The 27,737-nt window shown below is 40.2% G+C and overlaps 1 protein-coding gene across 1 annotated transcript in view; it reads left to right on the top strand.

Annotated features, from left to right (window-relative positions):
* LOC127574583 (1-phosphatidylinositol 4,5-bisphosphate phosphodiesterase gamma-1-like) overlaps window positions 1-27,737 on the top strand; it is a 190,845-nt gene that overhangs the window by 143,154 nt on the left and 19,954 nt on the right. Inside the window, exons 17-27 of the mRNA XM_052023701.1 lie at window positions 2,358-2,558; window positions 3,275-3,394; window positions 4,690-4,873; window positions 8,633-8,710; window positions 9,301-9,404; window positions 13,120-13,216; window positions 14,633-14,699; window positions 17,349-17,512; window positions 18,779-18,875; window positions 21,270-21,494; window positions 26,402-26,550. Of these exons, the coding sequence (XP_051879661.1) occupies window positions 2,358-2,558; window positions 3,275-3,394; window positions 4,690-4,873; window positions 8,633-8,710; window positions 9,301-9,404; window positions 13,120-13,216; window positions 14,633-14,699; window positions 17,349-17,512; window positions 18,779-18,875; window positions 21,270-21,494; window positions 26,402-26,550 (1,486 nt within the window). The remainder of the gene's footprint in view (window positions 1-2,357; window positions 2,559-3,274; window positions 3,395-4,689; window positions 4,874-8,632; window positions 8,711-9,300; window positions 9,405-13,119; window positions 13,217-14,632; window positions 14,700-17,348; window positions 17,513-18,778; window positions 18,876-21,269; window positions 21,495-26,401; window positions 26,551-27,737) is intronic.

Genomic DNA, 27,737 nt, shown 5'->3' with positions numbered 1-27,737 from the left:
TTTTCCCAGGGTAGAAATGTCAAATACTAGAGGACATTGCTTTAAGGTGAGAGGAGGCAAGTTTAAAGGAGATGTGCAGGGTAAGTTTTTTATACAGAGAGTGGTGGGTGCCTGGAATGCACTCCCAGGGGTGGTGGTGGAAGCAGACATGACAGTGACATTTAAGAGGCATTTAGACAGGCACATAAACATGCAGGGAATGGAGGGATATGAGTCATATGCAGGCAGCTAAGTTCAGTTTAATTTGGCATCATGGTCGGTGCAGACATCGTGAGCTGAAGGGCCTGTTCCTGTGGTGTGGTGTACTGTTCTATCTTCTATGTAGTATCACACTAGCTGAATGTGGCCGGCACTTTGAAAACCAGGGAGAGAGAGAGAGAAAACAATGTGAGCAGTACTCCATACTGGAGATAGCAGAGTTACCCTTTTGCCCACTTCTCCTTAGTAAGGTCCTCATGTTTACCTGTGTTGCCTAGTGGTATTATCAGGGGTAATAATTCCTAGGGGACTATATATTATGTAGATACTACTTGACCTTCATCTCTTCTGATGGTTCCTATGTTTCCAATTATTAAGGCACAGAATGGTACACCCAAGGACTTGTGCTGTATCGGTTTCTTGAGGGACTGTCACGGTGGATAAAGGACAATGGCAAATAGATCATTGTAATAAATGTTTAAGATGGCCAGAAAGCAGCAGTAAAACTCTCCAGATTGTCAAGTCCCAGAATCTTTGTACTATGATTAGTAATACCTGCACCTTATAATTCTCTACCTCAATCACCTTGAATGAAAAGTGTTTGTCGAAGCCTAGAACTCAAGGCTGCAGTGCTTAGGCACTTATATGCAAATAAAGACAATTGGGTTTTGGAAATGAGTCACAGACATGAACCCAGGGGGAAAGATTCAGAAGTCCAGAAAAAGTGGCCTCTGTCCAGTTTCATTGCCACAAAATTTAATCTACCCTGATTATTTGAAAACATGCTAAGCTTCACTAATTTGATCTCTTGCTAAGCAAATGGTCTTTATTTTAATTTAGGAAAAGTCATTTCATTGTACAATGACATCACTTCAGTTTGATGCCAATAATTCTAGACTGGCAGGTGTCATTTGCAAGTAGGGTCCTTTCCATTCAATCACAGGTGATTAGCTGCTACAAAATGAGCAATGAGCTTCTTTATGTTCAGTAGTGGAAGGTATAGTGGTTTTGAAGAGAATGAAACATAATTCAGAGAGGTAGGGGTTGAGTGGTGTAGTTTTTCAGTATGCTCAATTTTTACCTTGTGAGTAGGAGCTGACTATAATCCAAGTCCACAATGATGGTATTAAAACCCCTCTCTGTGACAACTATTGGCTTCCAAAGTGAAATGAAACTGAGATATTTTAAACTCATTTCTAATTGGAGTTGCACCTACTTCAAACACAGATGTGAAGATTGTATGAAAAAAGTTAGACCAGCAAGTGGAAATGTTGCAATAGTTCTTCATTTGTGCTTGCACTTAAAACATTTAAAATATTACTCTCAGTCTGGGTTGTTGTAGATGACCTCAAATAACCTGATGACAATGGAATGAAGTAACATTCCCAATGCTAAGGAGCATTTTCCATACATTTGATACGATTACGGTCAACTTCAAGTCATTAGCTGGTGACAAAAGCATCACATGGATAATGTCCAATACTTTGATAATTTCTGTGTTAGCATTATATTTATTTGGTGTTTTTTAAACAGATACCCCCACATCTTTTCCCAGGATGATAATGGCCTTTGCAGTGGACCTTTCTTTTTATATTCTCATAAGCTAGCGAGTTGAATTCATTTCCTTCGAACCCAATCTGTTGTTGTAAACCAATTCTTCTCCATCCATGGTTACAAATTGCTGTTCCATTTGCTTTTCCATTCAAAGGATTTTGGAATGTAATATTTCGCAAAGGGGTATAAAAACCAAGATTCTAACCTGTGTTTCTCTTATACTTGCTCTCTAAAAAAGAAAACAAGGAATTTCCATTGGAGGAAGGAAGGCCATTAAGTTTTCAAGAAGCAACTGAAAGAGTTGTCTTGAAATATTTCCTCCTCCCTTTAATAAAGTTGTGCCTGAAGAGAATTTGACAGATCCCAATAGTGGCATGATTAAAATGAAGAGGAATAAATGAGGAGAATTGACAAACTCTGTTCATATTTAGCACAGTGCATTTTACAGAGTGATCTTTGGTTAGGATGGAGATTCTCAGCAAAAAAATTAGTGAGGAGTACTGCCCAGAGAATTAATACTCCTGGATTTACTATAAAGACAGAATCTCTACCTGCCTTCTATAATCAAGTGATTTTCATCTAACCTACATTTTCCATTCATACAGGAGATCAGGACGGGTTCAGCATTGCCGTATCCATTCACGACAAGAAGCTGGCACGACAAAGTTCTACCTGACTGACAACCTGGTCTTTGACAGCCTTTATACACTGATCAGTCATTACCGGGAGGTTCCACTGCGTTGCAATGAATTTGAAATGAGACTGACTGACCCAGTACCACAGCCAAATGCTCATGAAAGTAAAGAGTGAGTGTTATATAGAGTATGTCTAGCTTAGCTATTTCAGTTGACAAAACTAAGATGGAAAGGGGAAGGCATTTTAACATATTTGCAGGAACTCTGCTCTGCATGTTGTCATGGGAACCCCACAAAAATACTTTAAATACTTTGCCTTTCTCTGTGCTTTGCTGTTTTTACCCATTTTTTGATTAAGAAATTTAATTATCATGACTGAGGAGTGTAAGAGAAAATGTGAGTTAAACCAAGCAGTGTTTCAGTGTTACCAAGCCTGGAGCATAAAAAGCAGGGTCAAAGATTTTCATTGCAGCGGCTTTCATCTTGGAGATACAGCCAAGGTGGATATTTATTGGCTGTCTAATGTTGGCTTAGTAAATGTGATGGTGGGCCTTCTTCATGAACTGCTGAAAATCCTTGTGGTGAGGTCATCCTTCAATAGACCTAGAGATGTAGTTCCGTGATTTTGACCCACAAACAGTGAAAGATCAGTGATGTATGTCCAAGTTGGGGTGTTGTGTGAGTTGGAAAAGAACTAAGTGTGCTGAAATACCCACACACCCACTGCCCTCTGAGATATGAAGATCACAGGTTTGGGAGATGTGAGGTTCCAGGAACTAGAAAAGAAACTACAGAACTCAGAGTATGAAAATGTGGAGATACATTATTTGAGATGAGAATGCTTTGTGAAATGGGAACACAAGTCTAAGAATAAGTTGTTCCATTAGGTGGTACCATGCCAACTTGACACGGCTACAGGCTGAGCACATGTTAATGAGAGTACCACGGGATGGAGCCTTCTTGGTCCGAATGAGGAATGAGCCCAACTCTTACGCTATATCTTTCCGGTAAGTGATCGTGAATTTTATGTCTGAATTAATATTTTTATAAGCTACACAGATTTCACTTTAAAGACTCATACAAATGAAATGGTCAATCATTCAGGCAGTGAATAGAGAGTTCCTGCATGAGTCAACCATGAATGTAAGCAACTGATAAAATGTTGTATCATTTGAGGGATGGTACAATATATTTACATGTGTGATTTAGGTTCAAATTTAAACCAGAATGGAAAGATAAAAAAATCTCATTTGACCCCTGGTATGAATTAGGTTTTGTCAACATGGAGAGGGGAAACAGCCCCAAATTAGGAGCAACAATAGTCTTATTTGGGAAGCCAGGGTATGATTGATCTGAAGAAAGGAAAAAATATTCATACAGAGTTTCCTCAGAGTAGCTCATGCCTGCACTCACTGCTTGCCGACTGTAAAACCTGTTCTTACCTTGAGTAGATCCTCGGTGGAGCATTTCCTGGAGGAATCAGCACTAATTTGATCAACCAGGCCTTTCCAATTGTAAATCCCTAAGGTATGAATGGGATTGTTGAACATGTGTTTGTTCTAACCTTCTGGACAAATTTCCCGCTGTAACTGCAGGGAAATTACAGAAGTTTGTGCTTTACCACTGGACTCTCCATTGTCAGAGCATGATGAACTTAGCAGTGGCAGACAGCTCCACTGATTATTGGGACTTCTGCATTGATCCACATTTCTGTACAGATAGTGTATGGATGTAAACACCTTTCGTAAACTTTCAGGCCACTATAATATCCCACCAGGTGGAATGACTCTGAGCTGAGATGCACGACATCCCAGCACGAATGTCCTTCATCTTGAGTAGAAAATTCACTCAATACATCTAGAATCATTCAAAAATATTTTGTAAATTAATCTAGTAAATTAATTTTGTGATTGGAGGAAGGTATAGGGTGATGTCAGAGGTAAGTTTTTTACACAGAGTGTGGTGGGTGCATGGAACGCAATGCCGGCAGAGGTGGTGGAGGCAGATACATTAGGGACATTTAAGAGACTCTTTGATAGGCACATGAATGATAGAGAAATGGAGGGCTATGTGGGAGGGAAGGGTGAGATAGATCTTAGAGCAGAATAAAATGTCGGCATAACATAGTGGGCTGAAGGTCCTGTACTGTGCTGTAATGTTCTATGTTCTACTGAGTTGTGAGATCTTTTGAAAACGTAGTTCTCTTGTAATTAGTCACTCTAATGCTAGTATCATGTACCTAATCAATGAAAATAAGTTTTCTAAGGTAATTTATAGAACCCATCTGGTTTGTGATTTCCAGGGCGGAGGGGAAAATTAAACACTGCCGCATCCAGCAGGAGGGACGCCTTTTCATGTTGGGAAGCTCAGCAGAATTTGAGAGCCTGGTTGACTTGGTGAATTATTACGAAAAGCACTCTCTGTACCGGAAAATGAAACTGCGATATCCAATCAATGAGGAAACGTTGGAGAAAATGGGCACAACAGTAAGTGGGGAAAATGAGGAATTTATTCCTTTACTTTTTCTTTTTTTTCTTGCTTTCCTGCTTACCTGCTGCTGTTTGGTATTGGTCTTCATTTTCGTATACAAATCTGCTGCATGAAGAACGGGACAAGCAATCCTGAGGTAGGTGATTAGCTATTGATTAGATCAGCAAGGAAGTGCCTTTAGTGTTGCAGGACTTGTGGTGTAAAAACTTTAATCCTCTTGTAGTAACTTGTACTGTGGACAGTTATATACGCACACGCTCATGTGAATACACATATATACAAAATACACAAACTCAAAGCAACCAAGGATGAACAATAAAAGCTGTCGTGCCAGATTGCCCATATCCCATGGACAAACTGAGAAATGTCCCCAGCAAGAACCTGGCAGCAGGTTACCTACACTGTTCATCCGATGAAAGATTCTTAATCTTACGCAAATATATTGTTCCTGAGAACATTGGGATATACTGGAGAGCACATGGGGAGCACGTGATGTATCAAGTTTAAGAGTATTATTGTTTTCTTGGGAGTCAGGAATATTTTCATAAATTTGGGCAGATTTACCACTCTCTGTTATTTTGCATCCTTCCTAAAGTACACAAGACTGTGGAAGGAGGTCAATAAAGTTGCTCTGCTTAAAAATAAAATGAGAATTAATAGCTGGGTGAGTTTTCTGCAAGGCAATTTTGTACCCTATTTTCCTTCTGTTTGTCAATGCATTTCCAGACAAGAGCAGTTGCAGGAGAATAACAGGTATCCATCTTCTTTGGACAAAAGAAATTAAGAATGGCGAGTGAGGATGGGTAAACAATTTATTTCCATAAAGATTCTATGACATTATTTTGGAAAGAGCAAGGATTTCTCCCAGGATGTTGGCTAACATTCCTTCCTCATCCAAGATAGCCATGAAACAAATTAACTATAGAATCTAATAAATGTAGATTGCCTCTTGTGTTTGTCAAATGGTAGCAATGATTACCCTTCAGAAATATCTCTGGTTGCAAAGTACTTCAGGTTATCTGGTTGATTTAGGCAAGGCGAGTAATTTGGGCAAATATGTGACAAATGCAGTATAACATGGATAAATGTGAAAGTATCCATTTCAGTAGGAAAAACTGAAAGGCAGAGTATTATTTAAATGGCGATAGGTTGGAAAAAGTTGATCAGCAAAGTGAACTCAATGTCTCTGTGCACTAGTTAGTGCCAACTGGTTGCAGAATTTCATCCAGATGAGAAGTTGGCAAATTGGTTTCTTATTGTCACATGTACCGAGGTACAGTGAAAAACTTTGTTTTGCCATCCATACAGATCATTTCCTTACAACAGTGCATTGAGGTGGTACAAGGGAAAACAATATCAAAATGCAGAATAAATTGTTACATTTACATAGAAAGTGCAGTGCAGGCAGACAATAAAGTGCAAGGCCATAACAGGGTAGATTGTGAGGTCAAGAGTCCATCTTATCATATTAGGGATCATTATAACTATCTTATAACAGTAGAATAGAAGCTGTCCTTGAGTCTGGTGGTACGTGACCTTTGTATCTTCTGCCTGGTGGGAAGGGGGGGAGAAGAGACAATGTCCAGGGTGGGTGGGGTCTTTGATTATGTTGGCTGCTTCACTGAGCGAACAAGAAGTGTAGACAGAGTCCATGGAGGGGAAGCTGGTTTCCGTGATGTGCTGAGCTGTGTCCACAGCTCTCTGCAGTTTCTTGTGGTTTCAGACAGAGCAATTGCCATACCAATCTGTGATGCATCCAGATAGGATGTTTTCTATGGTGCGTCGATATAAATTGCTGAGGGTCAAAGGGGACATGCCAAATTCCTTTTGCCTCCTGAGGAATTAGAGGCACTGGTGCACTTTCATGGTGTCTATGTGGTTGGACCAGGACAGGCTATTGGTGATGTTCACTTCCAGGATCTTGAAGCTTTCAACCCTTTTGACCTCGACACCATTGATGTAAACAGGAGTGTGCGCACCACCCCCCTTCCTGAAGACAATGACCATCTCTTTTGTTTTGCTGACACCATGCCACTAAAGTCTCTATCTCCTTCCTGTACTCCGACTCATTGTTATTTGAGATTCAGCCCACTACAGTGGTGTCATCTGCAAACTTGTAGGTGGAGTTAGAGCAGAATCTGGCCATGCAGTCCTGAGTGTATAGGGAGTAGAGTAGGGGGCTGAGGACGCAGCCTTGTGGGTTAGGTTCAAAGCTCTAGAATCTCCCCATAAATTGGTCTGCCTCTAAAACTCTTTCTTTTTTCTTTAAAATCTACCTCTTTGACCAAATCTTTGCTCATCTTCCATAATGTATCAAATGAATCATTCAATATTTTATACATCCTGTGTACCAGCTTGAATTTTTTTTGCAGTGTAAATGTTACTAATTAAATAAAAGTTAATGTTCTATCTTCAATTGACTCTAACATAGCTTCATATTCCAGTCCCCTTTTTAAATAGACTGGTGTATGTACAACTTATAGCTTTAGCTCAGTATTTATCATCGAAGTTGCTCTTATATCATGTTTCTATCTACCACACAACACTTTTCCAAATGGAAAAACAGACAAATACAATGGGCAGAAGAGTCCCATACACAGTGCAATTGTATGGCATCCCAATTGTCCCCCTACCAAATAGCTGTGGAATTTTGCATGGGTGAGGAAGGTTAGGGCCTAAACAAAGGGGAAATTCGAATCACAAGTTAATGAAAATCAAAAAATAATGCAGATGCTGGTAATCTGAAATAAAATCAGAACTGTTAACTGTTCCTGTTTACACAGATGTTGCCTGACCTGCTAAGCTTTTCCAGCCTTTTTTTTTGTTTTAACCCCAAGCCAATATACTGTATATTTGTTCTGCAAGGGGAAGTAAATTAGGAGAGATGTCCTCTCCCGGAAAATCAGGAGTTCCAGGAAACAATCCCAGCAGCTGCTTTTTGAAGCATTCTGATTTGAATGGAAAAAAAATTGAACTTTTTTGAAGTAAATCAGCTAAATATCATTTCAGATTACATAACTCTGTATTTGTCAGCATTGACAATCTTGACTCTGAACATGGAGACAGTGCATTCGTTGTCTTAGTCGGGAGAACTGAGCATACATTCTAGGATGACAATCCAGCATAATGATCTTGAGGGAGTATAGCACTCTCAAAAATGTTGTCTTTTCAGAATAGCCTATTTGCCATCACAGGTGGTTGTGAAAGATCCAATGGCACTATTTTGAAGACAAAGAAGAACTTCTTTTACTTTAAGGTTTACCAAGAATATCTATACATGGGGGAGGTTGTCTCCTTTATGGAAAGAATTATTGGCTGCTAGTTTGGCAGCAGTCACCAAACAAGCAACTAATCAAAGCCAAACCTGGATATAGGTCTGGGGTCGATTCGCCTAACAGCCGGTTATAATCATGATGAAGATAAAAAAAAGTATTAATGAAAAATGAATTAAAACTCTCTTGCTCAATCTTGTGCTGATGCTCTTCTTGAAGCGGGCATTCACTTAACAGCCTGTTTTCCTTAGCAACAAACAATCTGCTAGAGGAACTCAGCAGGTCAAAAAGCATCTGTGGGAGGAAAGGAATTTTCGATGTATCGGGTCAAAACCCTGCATCAGTATTCCTTACCGCCCACAGATGCTGCTCGACCCACTGAGTTCCTCCAGCAGATTGTTTGTTGCTCCAGATTCCAGCCTCTGCAGTCTCTTGTGTCTCCAGGCCGTTTTCTTTACTGATTATTATTTACTTTTATTTTAGGAACTGGACTACGGAGCCTTGTATGAAATGCGGACTCCTCATTTTTATGTTGAAGCCAATAAGATGCCAACAGCAAGGGTAAGATAAAGATCGCTGATCATCTTAGTCCATTGGTTTGGATGATACAGGAGGTCAGCACATTCTCCTTTCAGTATTAGAGTCAGGCTGGATCCTTTCTCTTTTTGTTGTGTGGGCTAATTTGAAGTAAGTCTGCCGACATCTTAATTAAGTTCCTTCTGTGTAGAGACAAATACTGGACACTGAAATGATAGTTTCACTCAGGCTGCAGGGTATCTAATGTGGAAAATGCACATTGCTTATTTGTTGGTGCCCTTCTAATGCTGGTTAAGACACTTGTTCGGAAAGGTAAGATAGAACTTTATCCTGGTTCCAATCCCTTGCATCATTGGCCCACATTTAGCTGTACTCCAGTCTCAGTGGATTTATTGCATTCTGTTTGGGTACAGGCCTGTCATCCTGCCTTCAGAGGGGTGGGTCTCCTCAATGATTTCTGAGACAGGCTAAAGGGTTTAGTACTATTTACCCACCCTCTACACAGAAGCCTTAACACCAGATCAAAAAAAATATGAGGGGAAAATCCAAGATTGCTGGTTTCTATGTGAGTATATAGTTTATTTCAAGGAAGTTTGGTTTTTGCTCTCTTCCAGTGCACAGTTAAAGCATTGTACGATTACAAAGCCCAGCGAGAGGATGAACTGTCCTTCTGTAAGCAGGCCATAATTCACAATGTTGACAAGCAGGAAGGTGGATGGTGAGTTTGCTTAAGCAGCAAATTTTCTACTTGAAACTGATTTTTTTTTGCTAAATTGGATGTGATGCCAGCTCAGATTGCAAATGATAATAAGAAAGCGATGTATAAATATTGCAAATGAAGGCTGAGTGTGACTTAATCTCTGAGAGGTAAAAATGGTAATGTGGGAAAGTCAAACCATCTGAATAAGCAAAGAAGAAAAAAGGGGAATGGGGAGGTGGGAGAGGGAGAGGTCGAGTGCTGGGTAAAAGGAAGCTGAGGAGATCTGGATCATTACAGACCGAGGCCCCAGTGTAAGATCCTGACAGCTGGAATGTTAATTCTGAACTGAAAGACCAATGGCTGAGAATTTGGAGCAAAAGGCTGAATGTTTGGAGCAGGAAAAACTCATTGTTAGGTAATGTAGAATTAAATACTATAGATATGGTGTATATTGGACACCTGTAAGCTTTATCCTGTTTGAATTACTAGAAAATAGGCTTCACAATCATGAATTAAGAAGTCGTGGAATAAAAAAATAATTCTCAATGATGTTGAATGTAATTTACATGATGAAATGGCTTTTCTGATTTGGTATTGATATTGTTTCAACATTATGGTTTCCATTCCACTTGTTTAATCTCCCGAAAAAATGTCTGAGCAATTGAAACTATAGGCAAGCCCCTCTTTATAGGGGGGAGTTTGTTCCTAGAAAACAGCCCACATTGTGCTTTGCTGTAATGTGAAGCCATGTCATCTGCACATGCGTCAAGAAATACAAGTTGCAAGAAAAAATTGTGTTTATTTGTTTATTTTTTTCACATAAATTCCATGAGATTGAATCTTGTTCTATATCTCAGATTTTTGGGTAGTGATTGATGAATTCTATATGGACAAATTTCCCTAACCCAAATGGCCATAGCACAGGGGTCATCTGTATATGGAAACCACATAGTTTATTAGGACATTCACAAACAGTAAAGAGAGAGAAGATACCTTGTTTGTCTGTGATGGAATTGAATCCAGATTCTCCTACTAAAATATCAGAGCCTAATGCCCTCCCACCCATCTCTTTCTACCTTCAAGTCTGGTCCTAAACTCTTGTGTAACACTTGGCATCTGCTCAATGTATATGCGTGTGCATACTTAGTGGTGTGTGCATTCTCAAGCATATATGTGTATATAGAGAAACAAAGGACTGCAGATGCTGGAATCTTGATGAAAAACACTATGATGCTAGAGGAACTCAACAGGTCAGGCAGCATCTGTGGAGAAAAGCAAGCGGTCAATGCTTGCTTTCCTATCTTCAGTCCTGAAGAAGGGTCCTGACCCGAAACATTGACCGCCTGCTTTTCTCCACGGATGCTGCCTGGCCTGCTGAGTTCCTCCAGCATCATCGTGTTTTTCATATATGTGTATATGTTTGACCAAGCATCTGTGTGTGTGTCTGTGCAAATATTGACTGTACTCATGGCAAAATCTCAAAATAACTCATCAGTAATAAATTAATTCAAAATAAAACTAATAATAATCTATATTTCTACAATTTATCAATCTTTATAAACCAGGTTTTAATCTGATGGTTCAATATTTCAGAGGGTGTTGATGAATGACTGGTAATATATTTCTAAGTCAGGGTGGTGTGCAACCTTGGTGGTGGGGGGGTGGTGGGGAGGGAACCTCAGGTAATGGCATTGGCGTGCACCTGTTTGGTGCTAGAGGTTGTAGGTTTGGGAGATGCTATTGGAGTAGCTTTGGCAAATTACTACATTTTTGTAGAAGGTACTCACCACAGCCACTGGTGATGAGACAGAATGAATGTTTAAGCAGTTGATGAAGTGGCCTGCTTTGTCATTGTTGATGTTGAATTTCTTGAGTGTTGTTGGTCATCCACCCAACATAAGAACATAAGAAACATAAGAGCAGCAGTAGGCCACTCAGCCTCTCAAGTGTGCACTGGCATTCAACATGATCATGGCTGATTTGCTCCAGGCCTCATCTCCTCTTTACCAGGATGTTGACTGGCATGGAATGTTTCAGTTATGAGGAGAGGCTGGAGAGGATAGGTCTATTTTCCCTGGACCATGGGAGGTTAAGGGGGGACATAATTGAGGTATATAAAATTATGAGGGGTATAGCTAGGGTAGACTGCAGGAAACTTTTCCCCATATCAGTGGTGGATAAAACTAAAGTACATAGATTTAGGGTAAGGGGTAAGAGATTTAGAGGAGATCTGACGGGGACCTTTTTTAACCCAGAGCGCGGTGAGTACTTGGAATACACTGCCTGAAAGTGTGGTGGAAGCAGAATCGCTGACAGCATTTAAGCGTCTAGATAAACACCTAAATCAACTAGGCATAGAAGGCTATGGGCCAAGTGTTAGAAGATGGAATTAATTAGGGATGGGTGCCCACTGGCCAGTGTAGACGTGATGGGCCAGATAGCCTGTTTCCATTCTGTATGACTCGATAACTCTTCTGTGCCAGTTCCCCAATGGCCCTCAAATACCCAATCTTTCAAAAAATGTTCTTTCTCTGTAAGTACCCCCAATGATCTGGCCTCTACAACCCTCTGGGATAGAGACTGTTTCATCATAGTCCTGACTTATGCCTTGCAGATGGTGGAAAGACCTTATGGTGTGTAGATCCATGAACATTACTTCGTTATTCCTTTTTTTGTTGCACTATTTATTTACTTTGTAATTCATAATAACTTTCATGTCTTTGCACTGTACTGCTGCCGCAAAACAACAAATTTCACGACATATAACTCAGTGATAACAAACCTGATTCTAATTCTGAGGTGAACAAATCATCACAGGAAACCCAGCTTCTGACCTGCTTTTGCAAACATGGCATTTATGTGGCTCATCCTGTGAAATTTTTGCTCATCGTTGACCCTTGAGAATATTGATGGTGCAGGACTTAGTGACATTGATGCCATTGAATGTCAAGGGTAGTTGTTCAGACTCTTGTTGGAAATGATCATTGCCTGGCACTTCTGCAATGAAAATGTTACTTGCTACTTATCAGCCCGTGAATGTCTCGTCTGTACTGCATGCAAGCAGGGATTATTTGTTAAACAATCATCCATAAACATCCCCATTTATGAGCATATAATGAAAGGAAGGTCATGGATGAAGTAGCTGATTGTGGTCAGGCCTAGCACATTACCCTGAGGAATTCCTCTTGTGATGTCCTGGGGCTGGAGGATTGACCTCCAACAACCACAACCTGTTCCTTTTGCGCTAGTTATAACTCCACCCTCTGGAGTGCTTTCCCTTTGATTCCCATTGACTTCAGTTTTATCAGGGTACTCTGGTACCACATTTGGGCAAGTGCTGTCTTGCTGTCAAGAGCAGTCACTTTCACTCTACCCCTTGAATTCAGTTCCTTGGTCCATGTTTGAACCAAGGCTGCAGTGTGGTCTGAAGCCAAGTTGTCCTGACAAAAGTTGCCCGACCAGTGCATCAATGAATAGGTTTTGGTGAGTAAATGCCCCTTTGATACACTGTTGTCTCCCTTCTAATGAGTGAGGGCAGACTGACTGGGTCATGATTAGCTGGATTGAATTTATCCTGTGACAGTGATGGGGAAGAACTGAACAAAAAGACCAAGAGAACGAACAAAGAGGCAAATAAAAAAGAAAGTGTGTTGTCATAGCTGGATTACTCCTTGTATTCTGTTGGTGTTCTATTCCTCATCTTGAATATTTTCTCCATCCCCTCCCCAATCAGGTGGCGAGGAGATTACGGAGGCAAAAAACAGCTGTGGTTTCCAGCGAATTACGTGGAAGAGATAACAAATACACCTGTACCAGAGCAGGATGAAGCGGTGAGCAGGAGTTTTGCATCTGATAGTACTCTGTGCCTGAAACCAGTAGAAAGCAAATTGCTTTTGTTTTGAGTAGTAAACATAGAACATTTTAAATTTAAAAATCTACAAGGTGCGGAGGTGACAGGTTTATAATAAAAGAACTGAATACAAAAGCAATTGTTTTAAATTCCTGAAAATGACTGCTTAAGGAGGCTGAGCTGGACTTACTGTGTCTATTTCTGGGAATGTTGCTTTAAGAAGAATGCCTTGCAGAGGATGCAAAGAGATAGAGAAATGTACCAAGGATGGACTTCTTAAATTAAATGGGAAAGCTGAAGAGGCTTGGATTATTCTCCCTGAACAATGAGGGGGAAATTCAAAATCATAAAGTAGATGCTGAGAAACCTTTCCATTAGCTAAAGGGCTGGACATCAGAGAGCATGGAGAACATTTTCCTCAATGCAGGGAATTGTGATCCAGAAAGTATTGGCTGAGACTGTAATAAGAATCAATTCAATAGTAACTTTTAAAAGGGGATGTACAGGAAACGAAACATTGCACCACAGTAGGGAAGAAGCTATGGAGTGAGACTAATTGGAAAGAACATAAAATAGAAACAGGAGTAGGCCACTCAGCCCCTCAAGCCTGCCCCACCATTCAATCTGATCATGGGTGAGCTGCCCCAGGCCCCATCTCTTCTTCTGTGCCAGTTCCTTCAAAGAGCAATTCCATGAATGACACTTCCAGTTTTCCTGGAGAAAATCTGGCTGTGAGGGCAAGGAACATTCCAGAGAAAGGGAATGTACACCCTCAATTAATAGCAGAGAGGAATACAGACATTATTAAACAATATTCTTTAAGCCATCACCCTACTATGGCTGGCTCTTGATTGGGCCCTTGTTTTCCTGTTGTTTTGTCTCTTACTCTATGTTCCTAGAGCGTCCCCACTCACCACTACCATTCCTTCATTTCAGTGGATCAGAAGGAGACGTTGGAGGAGAAGGATTCAGCACCTGGTCCTCCATAGCTTGTGTGCGCACTCTGAATCCCACTGCAGTGGAATGGGAGTGAGTGGAGTCCAGCCAGTTCAGCACAAGCCGAGCTCTTAGTCTCAGCCCTGCTGCAGTTGGAAGGGGCTAAACACAGTCCAGGCAATCCACCAAAGGTTTGAGATTTGCATTGCTGGGACTCTGGGAGCTGGTCACTCACTAACTCTAATGGCTTCTTTTGTTGGAGTTATCCCACATCCAATTTTCAGTAATTCTTTGTTTTCTGGAAGTAAGCGCCCTCCTCTTTAAAACAAGACTCATAAATTTGCATTTGTGGCAGTGTGAAATTTAAATGCAACGAATGCATCATATAAACCATGTATGTGAAAGAACATCAACCCAGATGTGCTTTTGTAATTTCTGTTTTCTTTTCATGTTCCTGCAGTCTGTGGAAAACAGCCCACTGGGAAGTTTCCTCAAAGGATTTATTGATGTCCCAACGTGCTACGTCGGTGAGTTGTGCTGCAAAGACTTCACATTATTCCAATCGTTTGTTAAATTTTGTGTGCATTAACTTGAACACTAAAAATGTCCATGCACTTAAAGGCTTAACTTTGATCATGTGCTGCTTAATTAACTCATGTGAAACTATTTCATTTGGGGATCTGTGGCTGCACTAAAATAATGAATAAAGAAGCTCAATACAAATATATTTATCTATACATGCTCAAAGAAAAAAACTAACAAAATTTAAAAGACTAAATGGCATCTTGCCGTGTTGTAAACATTTATGTCAAAGTAGAATTAGTATTCAGGTTTATAACAGTAGAACTCTCCCTATCCTACCCCAGAAATGTACCTTTTACTACAATTCCAGAGAATTATTCCCAACGGCAGCAGTTCAGGGATTTTTCTTTTTCAGTCTTGGCTCAGTGGTAGCACTCTGCATCCAGTTAGAAGATTTAATTCATACCCTACTCTGTATCTCATGGATCTGGGGAGATGCCTGTACTCAGCTTTAGAATTCAAATTGTTTCTGAAGACATTCGTCCTCCATGGAAAAGCCAGCTTCCAAAACCAGGCCCATGCAGGGGTTTCAAGTTGTAGTGAAGGGAGAGGGTGGTGTGAGATGGTGGCTGGTGAATGACAGGGGGTGCAGGGGTTGAGGATGAGGTGATAATCCCTTAACAAATTATTTAAAAGGAGATAAAGAGGCAGAAGGGATGTGGAAGAGAATTTCAAATCCAGTTCTTGAGGCTTAGTGAGTTGAAGAGTTCTATTTGTATATCAAATAGAAGATGAGCATCTATCAACTAGTGTCAACAGACTGAAACTTTGCAGAAATATAATAGATCGGAAGGCAGAATATATACTCTGATGGAACATTAAAGAAACAACAGTTCTGAACTCATCCTAAGACCCTTTTATATAGTTATAACTTATGCAAATTGTTTGTGTGAGAAAGACAGTTCACCTAATCCTTCCAAGTCTTTGCCTGATGTAGCAGCCTGGGTGAAAGAGACCTGGGGAGCATTTTGCAGCAGTCCCTGTAATTACTCTCACCTTTTTATATGTCCAAACAAACATTAAGAAAAACAGGACAGTGGAATCCACCATTAATCAAAATTACTTCATGAATCAAATCAAACTGCAAAGTCAAATATCCAGACCATTGGAGGCATGACCAGGGCAAGTTAATCAGCACCCAGAGAAACCAGAACTGGCATTCTGGTACATAGGACCAAACACCACACCAATAATTCTTCAGTTACCTGCTTAATCGTGGATTCACAAAAATTTAGGGCAGTGAAGAAAGCTATTCAGCCAATTGTGTCCATGCTGATCAAAAATGTGCCGCTGATAACTAAATACAAATTATTTCTATCACTTGGGTAGATTTTTGATCTTTTAATATCTATCAGGTATTGTGACATTTCTGCCTGTTTAAAAATCAAACAACTCTTGACAGAGAAGTGAGTGCAAATATTTTTGTTACTATTATTAGTTTTTGAGATGTGCAGGCAAGATCATATTTTACTGTGCAGTTCTAAGTGCCCTTGAGAGGTGGCTGGATGGTTGGGCGTGGGTGTGTGGTGAAACTTTTTGTTTAACTGCTGCAGTTCTTGAGATGGAGGTGCTGATAGGTTGGGTTACTCAGAATTTGATCCCTTGACAATGAGGAAAAAACAAGTTCATTCATGGTGGGATGACGTGTGACTTGGAGTAGAACTCAGAGGTGAGCTGAGAGTGTTCCTGTGTACCTACAGCCTTTATCTTTCCAGATGAGTTTATAGGAGCTGCCAAAGACTTTAAACCATATCTATAGACTTTAGTGCAAGCTGCTGCACTAAATTCTATAGATATGGTTTAATATAAACAGAATTTTTTTCTAAATGGCTACCAATTTGTTAAATAGGCTTCCATATTTGCAATCTTCTCGTTAGACAGCTATCTTAGCAAATTAATGAAAGATAAATTAAAAATGATTACAATAACAGCAAGCTACAAATTTTAAAGCAAATTTTGGTGAATGAATTCCTATGTTGTAGAACCAGACAGATCTCTGGTCTTTCACACTCAGACAGTTGTATGCTAGCTCAATGGCCATGATTCTAATGAGGTGTGGGTAGGATGCAAATGTCAGGAGCCCAGGAATTTGGATGCTGGCCAACCGGAACAGCCAAGCCTCAACTGCATCAATTTTCCTGCACTCTGTCCAAACCTGCTAACTCCCCAGTGGGTGGGAGCAGGAAGCTGCATCAACAATCCATGGGAACAGACCCTTTCAGTTATTTGGGGTATGGGCAGCTCTGAAATTGGTTAGGGGAAGAGGTGAAGCCCAGAATAATGGAGGCCCCAGGCTTCCTTGTGAATTCCAAAGGAACATTCCTGTTTCCTTTTGCCTCATAAAGAACCTAAATTCTTTAATATTATTTGATGGCCACTCCTGGCTCAAGATTCTCCACCTCATCAAGTCTGATCATAGCCTCTCTCCCCATCTACTACCTCACCAGCACCACTGTCCCCTCCCAACAGATGACCAGTTGCACCAGGCAGGTAAAGTTAGAGCTGGAGCCAGTTACCTTTTTTCTATACGTGATTGTTAATTGACAACAAGGAATTGCCTGCGCCATCTCAACATTCTCAGATTTATTCAACAGTAATTCAGAAGGAAGGGAAAGGCACCAAGCAGCATGTGTTCACAATCAACTCCCAACAAATGTCCCACCCTGCACAGCTGCTGGATGTGGCTGCAGATAGTCAAGAAGACCTGAATGACTGGGTTGCCAAGATCCGGGAAGCAGCACAGAATGCAGATGCGAGGGTAAGTGAAAGGTGTTGGGAAAATCGAAGCTCATACTTGCTTGGTAAGTAGAATACAATTGCAACCACTTTTTCTAGTTAAAGAAACTGGAAATTACAATTGTGGTGGACCTGGATAAGGTGACTGCCTTATTTGCTAGCAATATTTTAACTGAATTTCCCTGATAAGCTTGAGCAGTGACAAGCAGCTTCAGATACCATGGGTGTAGCTCAGGTTTTATGCCTGATTCAAGGGTTCTCCAAAAATCACACTTGTACTTTCCTGTCTTCAGATCACTTCAAAGCCTCATCCCTCTCTACCTCTATCTGTAACCTCCTGCAGCTTTCTAAGAGCTCTGCATTACTCAGTCCTGGTCATACCCTTTACCCTTGCATTGCAGATCATGATTTTAGTCTCTTAGAGACACAAGAGACTGCAGATGCTGGAATCTAGAGCAAAAATACAACTTAGCATCTGTGGAGGGAAATGAACAGTCGACATTTCAGGTCGAGACCCTTTAATCTGGGTCTTTAATAGTCCCTTAATCTGAAATGATCTTCTCAAATGGAGAGCGCATGCCATAACTTACTGCAGAATGTAAATCATAATTTGCGTACTTAAAGAGACATACATGTATTGAAGGATGTAACTGCGAGCACTGAATTAGAGAATATGGATTTAAAAAGAACAGGTCTCACACAAGACTGAAGGTTAGAAGAAGATTTAGAATGTGCATGAGTGACTGATGTTCCTAGCAGTTGAGGCCAGGGTGATTGACTCCTTTAAAAATGATCTGAATATATCTGACTGTGAATAGTGTTGTTTGGTATTGACTAAAATGGTCAAGTACTCCACAGGAATATGATAGCCCTGGTAATTGTAGCTTGTTTGAAGGACATTGTGCCTGAGCTTAGGCAGGGGAAGAGTCAGCCATGTTTATTATTTTTGGTTGTTGTCCCATGACCCTTGCTTGCAGGTGGCTGCTTGCAGACTTTTGGTGAGGTTTGACTAGATCTCAAAATGTTGGATTCTGAGGTTCTGTAACCTGTTGAGGTTCAGTGAATAGAATGGTACTTGGGCAATGGAGAATGGGTAGTACCTGTGAACTGTTTCCCAGAATGTCAAATCCTGTAAGAGAGGATAATATTTAAAAATAAAATTGCTTTTCACTCTCATGGTGTAGCTTTTACAACCAATATCAACATCATTAATTACCCTTCAGAATCTATACGTCTACTTGAAACACCGCAGCTCATGTGGTGGATGACTTTTTCTCTTTGAAAACAGATGCAGGAAGGAAAAATAATGGAGAGGCGAAAGAAGATTGCACTAGAGTTGTCGGAGCTGGTTGTCTATTGCCGCCCAGTCCCCTTTGATGAAGAAAGTAAGTGACCTGTGGCATTTGCCCATTTAAAAGGAAAGACACTATTTTCTTGACATACCTCATTGCAATTTATTTGGTTGGATTAATTTTCCCTTTAAGTTCAAAAAAAGATGCATAGACAAGAATCTCATGCAATACAGCCCAATCCAGAATAATATCTACTGGGTCCACAGTTCATGCCTGAACTATCAGTGGATTTTATTATTAGACACCACTTCATTATTACTGCATGCAAGGCTATTTAGCTACCGACTTCTGATATTTAATTGCAATAACTGAGTTTTATTAATAAAAGTTCTTGTTATTGTCTCAATCTAGCTGTTTACGAGATTAATCCAAAGCAAATCACTCTCCCCAAATATCTTTGGCGTCAGCAAATCATCAGCAAACTTTCACTTCAGTGTTACAAAGTTCTCAACCTCAATCTACTCAATAACTTCCTAGGGCAAACATTTCATGTTCCAATCACCCCTATGTTTTTTTTTAAGTTAATGGACCATCAGCAATGGCTTCCTAATCAGTAGAAATAATATTTTTATATTCAATTGATCAGAGCGACTTTTTCGTTTAAAAAGTTCTCTCCCCTTACACTTCTCTGCTTTGGTGGAAATAATTCAAGGTGCTTGATTAGATACTGGAAAATGGGTTTCTGCTAGAATTCCACTGTTTCGTGTTTGGGTACTATTTCCTGGAGCAACCCAGATGAGATATTCCACCCAATCCCTCTACATCAATGGGCCTGTTAGGGACAATCCCCTGGGTTCTCAATCTACCCTGAGGATTTACCCTTTATGCTCTTTGTGCTGTCAGTGGAACCCAAACTAATTCTTTAAGGACTTCTGAAACATCCCATACTTGTCCAGTCTGAATTATTCAATACTTTATCCTTATTGGACTTTCAGCCCAGAAAGCTTTGAGACAGACGAACAAACACTGATATGCTCTTGGAGGTGCTGGAAACTCTTTCTGACCATAAAAATGCCACTAATGGCATGGTAGTGTAGCGGTTAGCATAACGCTATTACAGCGCCAGCGACCTGGGTTCAATTCCGGCTACTGTCTGTAAGGAGTTTGTACATTCTCCCCATGACTGCATGGGTTTCCTCCGGGTGCTCTGGTTTCCTCCCACATTCCAAAGATGTACAGGTTAGGAAGTTGTGGGCATGCCACGTTGGCGCCGGAAGCGTGGCAACACTTGCAGGCTGCCCGCAGGACACTCTACACAAGAGATGTATTTCACTGTGTGTTTCGATGTACATGTGACTCATAAAGGTATCTAAAATCTCTTCTATAAAGGAAGCACTGCAGAAATATAGGGCTGGCACCCAAACAGCTGAAAGCACAGCAGGTGTGGGCTGGAAATTGACACATTGGTTGGAGTAGGGCTGAGGAGCACTCTAGAGGCAATGTAGGGGGAACCTTGTTCTGCTCACTCCACTCTTATGCCTCATCCTGGTGTGCTTGTTGTTGACAGTAAGTATTTAAACCAGCAGTCTTCATCTCTCCAGAACACTCGATGATCACAAAAATTCTTTGACCCAGTCAACAGCGAAACGCCAATGGCTCACTCCTGCTCCACTGTTGAACTTTGTCAGAAACAGTCCTTAAATGTGTAAGCGTAGTTACTGCAGTGTCTCCGCCAAGGTTATAGCCATGGAGTACACCCTGAGGAAAATTCCCAAAACAGTTGTTCTCTGTATCAGGTATTCCAAAGTAGTCAATAAATGCTTAAGAGACAAGTCTTTCTTCACTCTTAGGTTGTCCCTTGGGATTGAGAATGGCTCGAGTTGAATGGATTTTGAGGTGGATGATAAGGCCAATGTGCAACCTTCTGAATTATCACAAGTGGTGCAGGAGTTGCCAGCAAGCAGGTAGTTTGTGAGGTAGTGCATTCCTACTGCCTTTTATGGTGGGCTCCTGTGTGCTCCTAACACAGACTCAAGGTTGTCAATGCAAACCAGCATTATCCTCCTTTTTGAGTGTTCATGGGCCAGAGATTCCCTGGAGTCAGTGGAAGTTTTGCACTTTTTCAAGGAGACTTTGAGCATATCCGTGAATCTATTCCTCTGTCCACCTGGCAGCCCCTTGCCATAACAGAGCTCAGAATAGAGTGTTTGTTTGAGGAGACTATAGTCAGGCATGAGTGTACTTAAGTCTACAATTTCAGGGTATTGGCCTTGGAGAGGACGTTGATCTTCATTTCCTTTTCCTGTAACTGGATTTGGCAAATTTTGCAGTGATAGCATATGTGCCAATACTCCAAGTCTCAAAAGCAGGTAGGGAGGCGTATTCCATTGAAGAGGATCAGATCCATTGGAAAGAAGAATGGATGTATTTGGTTTACCTGCTGTCGATCGGTATTTCCTCGCTGACATTGTATTGTTTTATCTGCAGAGATCGGAACAGACAAGGCCTGTTACAGAGACATGTCATCCTTCCCTGAAACAAAGGCAGAGAAGTACGCCAACAAGAGTAAGGGCAAGAAGTTCCTTCAGTACAACCACCGGCAACTGAGCCGCGTATACCCCAGGGGACAACGCCTGGACTCCTCCAACTATGACCCGCTGCCCATGTGGATCTGTGGCAGCCAACTGGTGGCCCTCAACTTCCAGACACCAGGTAACCTTGTTGCAACAAGCTACATCAGAAAGTGCTTAAACACAAACAAAACCAGAGTAGGCAAGGTTCCATTCCTACCCACACCCACAACTCAGCCCTGGGGCACCAAGGATCAAGTTGTCTCAATCAGTTGGTGCTTCTTAACAGTGGCTCAGCTCTGATTCAGAAAGGTCCATGGTTCATATTTCTCATTTTCAAATGTCTGATTTAGTAAGTTTGGGAGAACACTTCAAAAAGTTCAAAAGTAGTCTCAGAATTTGTTCAAACACTTCAAAAGAAGGGTAAAAGTTTCCAGTATAGAAGAAAGTACTGAGTCCCAAGTGTTTGTGCTGGCTCTGATCTAGAAGATTAATGACATCATGTTTATTATTTTATATACTCAATGGGTTCTCGTTGGCATGGTGCAGTGTGCCCAGTGGAAACCAGAATCATTGTGCTACATTACCAATACCAATACATTGCTAACTGGAGCAATACGTTCAGAGCTGTGAACTGGTGAGGCTTTTACTGATGTTCTATAATTGGAGGATATACCTGAGAGACATTATGAGAGATGATAATCTCCAGACTGATGCAACCAAATCTAATGTTCTCAGTGTTCATAACTTCTTTCTTTCTTTCTTTCTTTCTTTCTTTCTTTTTTTTCAATCCTTTTATTAGTTTTCAGATTAATACAGATTAATATATAACATCAATGTTTGTACATGTAGTACAAAGAGATCAGGAGAACAATCATGGCATAGATAATCATAAAGAACAATAAAATATAAAAAATCTGTAGATCCAATGATCTCTTAGTAAATGACTATAATATAAAAGAAAGAAAAAGATTTATTATATAAATAAAAAAAGAAAGAGAAAAAAAAATCCCCAAATCAATAAGAAAAATTATAAACAATATATCAAACCAAACTAATCTAAACAGAAAAATTTCAAAAAAAAAAGACTGGCCTAAAATTTCTCAGTAGAAACAGAGCAATATTATGTCGTCAACTCCGTTCCTCTAAGTTGGAAAGTTATTGAAAGGGGATCTATATCATGTGAAAATACTGAATGAATGGACTCCAAACATCTTCAAATTTAAGCGAAGCATCAGCAGTGCCACTCCTAATTTTTTCCAAGTTTAAACATGATATAGTTTGAGAAAACCATTGAAAAGTAGTAGGAGGTATTGGATCCTTCCATTTAAGCAAAATGGATCGTTTGGCCATTAATGTAACAAAGGCAATCATACAGTTAGCAGAAGCAGATAAATGGCCAGACTCTATCCTTGGTAATCCAAAAATTGCAGTGATAGGGTGAGGTTGTAAATCAATCTTCAATAGATTTGAAATAATGTTAAATATGTCTTTCCAATATTTTTCCAAAAGAGGACAGGACCAAAACATATGTGTCAAAGAAGCCACATTCAATTTACATCTGTCACATATAGGATTTATATGGTGATAAAAACAGGCTAGCTTATCTTTTGACATATGGGTCCTCTGAACTACCTTAAACTGCATCAAAGAGTGTCTGGCACACATTGAAGATGTATTAACTAAATGAAAAATTTTCTTCCAAGTCTCTGTAGGTAAAGATGTCTGGAGTTCGCTTTCCCATTCATTCTTAATTTTGTCCAGTGGTTCTAGACGTATTTTCATAATTAAATCATAGATTATTGCTATAAAGCCCTTCTGATAAGGATTAAGACCTACAATTTTTTCCGTAATTTCAGTTTTGTAAGGTGTCGGAAAAGAAGGTATAGTAGCTTTTAAAAAATTTCTAATCTGCAAATATCAAAAAAAAAGTGTGATCTAGGCAAATTGTATTTGTTAGACAATTGTTCAAGAGATGAAAAACAGTTATCAATGAATAAATCACGAAAACATACTATTCCCTTCCTTTTCCATATGGAAAAAAGCTGAGTCAACTCTGGATGAATGAAAGAAAAAATTAGATTGAATGGGACTTGACAGGTTAAATTTATTCAATCCAAAAAATTTACGAAATTTAAACCATATTCGTATTGTATGTTTAACAATTGGGTTAATCGTATGTTTACTTAATTTGGTAAGTGCAAAAGGGAGTGAAGCTCCTAGAATAGAAACTAATGAAAATTCAAGTACTGATTGGTGCTCAAGGTGTACCCATTTGGGGCATTGAATTACATCTGAATCTTGTATCCAAAAAATTAAATATCTGATATTAATTGCCCAATAATATAATCTAAAGTTAGGCAGGGCCATACCACCATCCTTTCTAAGTTTTTGTAAATATTTCTTACTTAACCTTGGGTTTTTATTCTGCCAAATATATGAAAGAATTTTAGAATCAATAGTGCCAAAAAAAGATTTTGGGACGTAAGTTGGAATTGCTTGAAATAAATATAAGAATTTTGGTAAAATATTCATCTTAACATAACTTCAGAGTTATATTCAAATACAAGTTATTTCGTGACCTACATTCACTCAAGGGCAATGAGCACCTGTGCTCATCTCCATCCCATGATCTGCTGCAATCCTCACCCAAACCTGTATTGTCTTGAGGCTCCATAAACATCAGAACATCCAAATTTCTGTTACCAGGATTATCTTAATCCAACGTCCTCAGTCATTCCAGCCTTAGACCCCTTGCTCTCCTTATCCTCCAAGCATGTTATAACCAGTTAAATAGTTTTAAGTTTAGTCATTGTCGTAAGAAAAATAGCAGCTGATCTGCGCACATCAAACTTTCAAAACAGGAATGTAATAATAACCAATTCCCTTTCTCTGCTCATGTTGATTGAGTGGTGAATATTGGGCAGGATGTTAGGATTAACTCCCTGTTCTTATTTGAAATAGTGCCATGGGATCTTTCATGCTACCTGGAATAACAGACAGGGGCTCAGTTTAAGACCTAATCCATAAAGATGCACATCCAACAGTGTAGCACTGCAGTGAATCAGTCTGGATTGTATTCTGCGGAAATCTTGAGTGAGTTTTGAACCCCACTCACTCAGAGGTGAGAGTACTCTCCATGAAGCCACATCCAATACTATACAAGAAGGCTAATCTCCAGAACACCATGGGAAGGAAGCTTGAGTAAAGTCATTAGGACATTACTGCTTAAAAATCGGACCTTGGACTTTTTTGGTCTGCTAGGTGGATGTTGCATATTAGTGTCAATGCCAAACCCAAAGCCACAATAAAAATTGTGCAAATGGGATGTCCTTTCTTTCAGAAATCATTATTATGTGATATTTATCATTATTTGCTCCTCTTCGATATACACATTTCACAAATGGCAGCTGCTTTCTAGACCAGTAGCTACTGCATCTTTCACATGCTGTCCCACTGGAAGTGAGTCAGTACTTTTAAAGAGACCTCACCATAGTAGGCTCAGCCTGAGGAAGTGGTGTTGGAGAGGGCAACAGGACCCTGCCTCCTCTGGACTATGGAGTGACATGACAGTAGGTAGCCCCGAGTCTCAGCAATCTGCTGCAGCCATTGGGTCCACAGATTGAGCAGTGCATGGGCTGCAGTTACCATTTTGTAAGCCCTTAATCTTTACAGAGGACTGCCAACAACAATTTGTTTTTAGTAAGAGTTTTGAAGGATGCACTTTATACATATAAAAATGGTGGTTGAGGGGATCACTTTAATTCAGATGCAGTGCAATTTTTTAGTGTGATGCACTCCTCATTTGTGAGTTATTAGCATAAGTCACAACCTTTTAAACCAATTTCTATTGTTAAGTAATTAAACTGAGCCATGAGTGTTAATAATGTCTACACTGTACTCAAAGTGCATTGGGGAAATGAATCATAGCAGGCATTGCCTGGTGCAATTACAGACCAGGCACAAAGCACCTTTTAATCATAATCCATGTGGATAGAACAAGTACAAGTGCATCCAATTTTGAGGCAAATTTATTTTTGTTAATCATAATTGAAAAATCTTATTTGCTGTTTCTATTAATATTGTACCTGTGGAAAAAAGTAACAAATTGGTCAATTACATAAGGAAGAGTCTATTTATTTTCCAATTAGTATGTAATGTAGTGCATTTAGAAAAGCTGGGACACCACTCCCCACACCACCACCACCACTATCCCTCCAGAGCAGGAATGTGGGGATGGTTCAAGGCAGAAAAAGAATTGTTCTCAGGAATATGTCCAACTTTGTTTGCCAATTCTATTTGTGACGTGTTTTGTGCTGTTTTTCTCAACATTAGGGTGTTTTTCACAGTTTTGTCAGCATACTAAATATTAGACTGCTGCTCCCTCTCCTGGATTGTATGAAAATTACAACAACTTTGGCAGGATTAACAGCATGTGGGTCAATTTTAAACCACTTGAGCCTGGCCTGCGCACCATAAATTACTTGAACACAACCTTCAGATTTTACATTTATCCAATATGTGAAAAGATTCTCCGAGACTCTTTGCTAAATTTACATCAGGGCCATGTCTGTGGGAAAGGTTTTGAGTTCACCCAGTAACTGTCTGAGTTGACAAGCCTGGGTTACACTGAGTGCACTGACCTGGTTTGGGTATCCAGGATATTACAATTGGACTCAACAATTCTAGGCTAGAGAGAGGATTAAAACTGATTAGTGATCAGTTCCCAGTGGAATTTTGAACGATATCTTCAGTTGTGAGTACATATTTCATTCAGGTGTGAAGTTCCTGACTTTTGTCACTCAAAGGATACATTTCTAGGAATTTACAGTAACTGAGCAAGTGAATGGGGTGAAATCATAAAATCTTGCTCTTTTCTGAAAACTGTGAACTTCATGAACTGTTCCCTAACAAGTCTAAGGAGATCACAGTTAAATGAAGTAGGGGCACTGTAAGTACAGGAAACTGTAGGAGACCATGATGGCATGACGAGGGAACCCCTATTTGGAAACTGAAAGGGCTTTGGATATGTTTTTTTTCTCTCTGTAGACAAACCAATGCAGTTGAACCAGGCGATCTTCACCATGAATGGGAAGTGTGGCTATGTGTTGCATCCTGACATCATGAGGGATGAGAACTTTGACCCCTTTGACAAAAACACTCTCAAGGGTGTGGAACCAATCACCATTCAGCTTCAGGCAAGTGCCAATTATTTATTTTACCATAAAAGATCTGGATATTGTATCTTGAAAGAAAGTGCAACTATCAGAGGGAGTTCTAAACTTCCATGTGAGGTAGAAAGAGAGCACATGAATAGTAAATACAGAATAGCGCTAATACCTGCGCCATCCCCACTGATCCCTTTGATTTTAACACTACTGTTTTACTGGTGTTTGAGGGAATTGTCAAATTTAGATTAGACTCTTGTGCACTTATTGTGATGTCAAAAGGACCCTGACATTAACTTACGAGGGCTTCAGTTTCTATTCCTTCTAATTAAGCTGAAACAGGCTTGAAGTTGGGCAGAAATTCAGCAGTGCAGGTCAGGAGAGGAAAATCGCTCCAGCCTTTGAAGTGGTGCATAGGAGGGGGAGAGACCAAGGCCCAATATGGAGTAGGAATGCAGACAGGGACTGGGTCTGACATTGCCCTTGGGCAGGAGTACTGGTGGTGGACAATGATACAATAGTGGTATTTAAGAGCCTTTTAGATAGGCAGGTGAATATGCAGGGAATGGAGGGATATGGATCATGTGCAGGCAATAGGGATTAGTTTAATTTGCCTTGGGCATGGATATCATGAGCCAAAGGACCTGTTCCTGTGCTGTATCGTTCTATGTTCTATGTAGTGCTAAGTTGATGGCACAGCAATATTACACAATGTTATGTCACGCAAAGTCATGTTTTATGCACATAATTATGTGGCTGCAAAAATGCATAATTCTCTGGGGTGTAACTGTGTACGAGTTCTAACATCTTCCCAAGACTCTGCTTCACTCCCTCTGCCCTTCAGTTTTCTCTATTCATTATCTGAAGGAACAATATGTATTGGGGCAGTCAGAGAGACAGGATTTGGCCACCTTGTTGTTATCCGGTAATAGATACATGAGTGAAAGAGAGACTTTTCTGCTTTTTATACCTTATACCTTGTAGATGGCCAGTTTGTGCCTCATAAGTATGAAATCAGATATTTGCAGCAGTGGCAGGAACTAGATTTGCCCATTTTGTCCCAAGGCATAATCATTCTTATGGTAATTAGCTTCTCCCCCCCCCCACCCCCACCCCCGATGATGCTGTGTCTCTTGTTTGGTTCCCTGAGCATCAATTACCCTCTGTCCACCTCACCATTATTCGAAGAATAGAATGCAGAATTGCACCATTTACCC

This window comes from Pristis pectinata, chromosome 9 (genome assembly GCF_009764475.1).
Source record: "Pristis pectinata isolate sPriPec2 chromosome 9, sPriPec2.1.pri, whole genome shotgun sequence".
Lineage (NCBI taxonomy): Eukaryota > Metazoa > Chordata > Chondrichthyes > Rhinopristiformes > Pristidae > Pristis > Pristis pectinata.
This window is presented reverse-complemented; position numbering and strand designations above follow the sequence as displayed.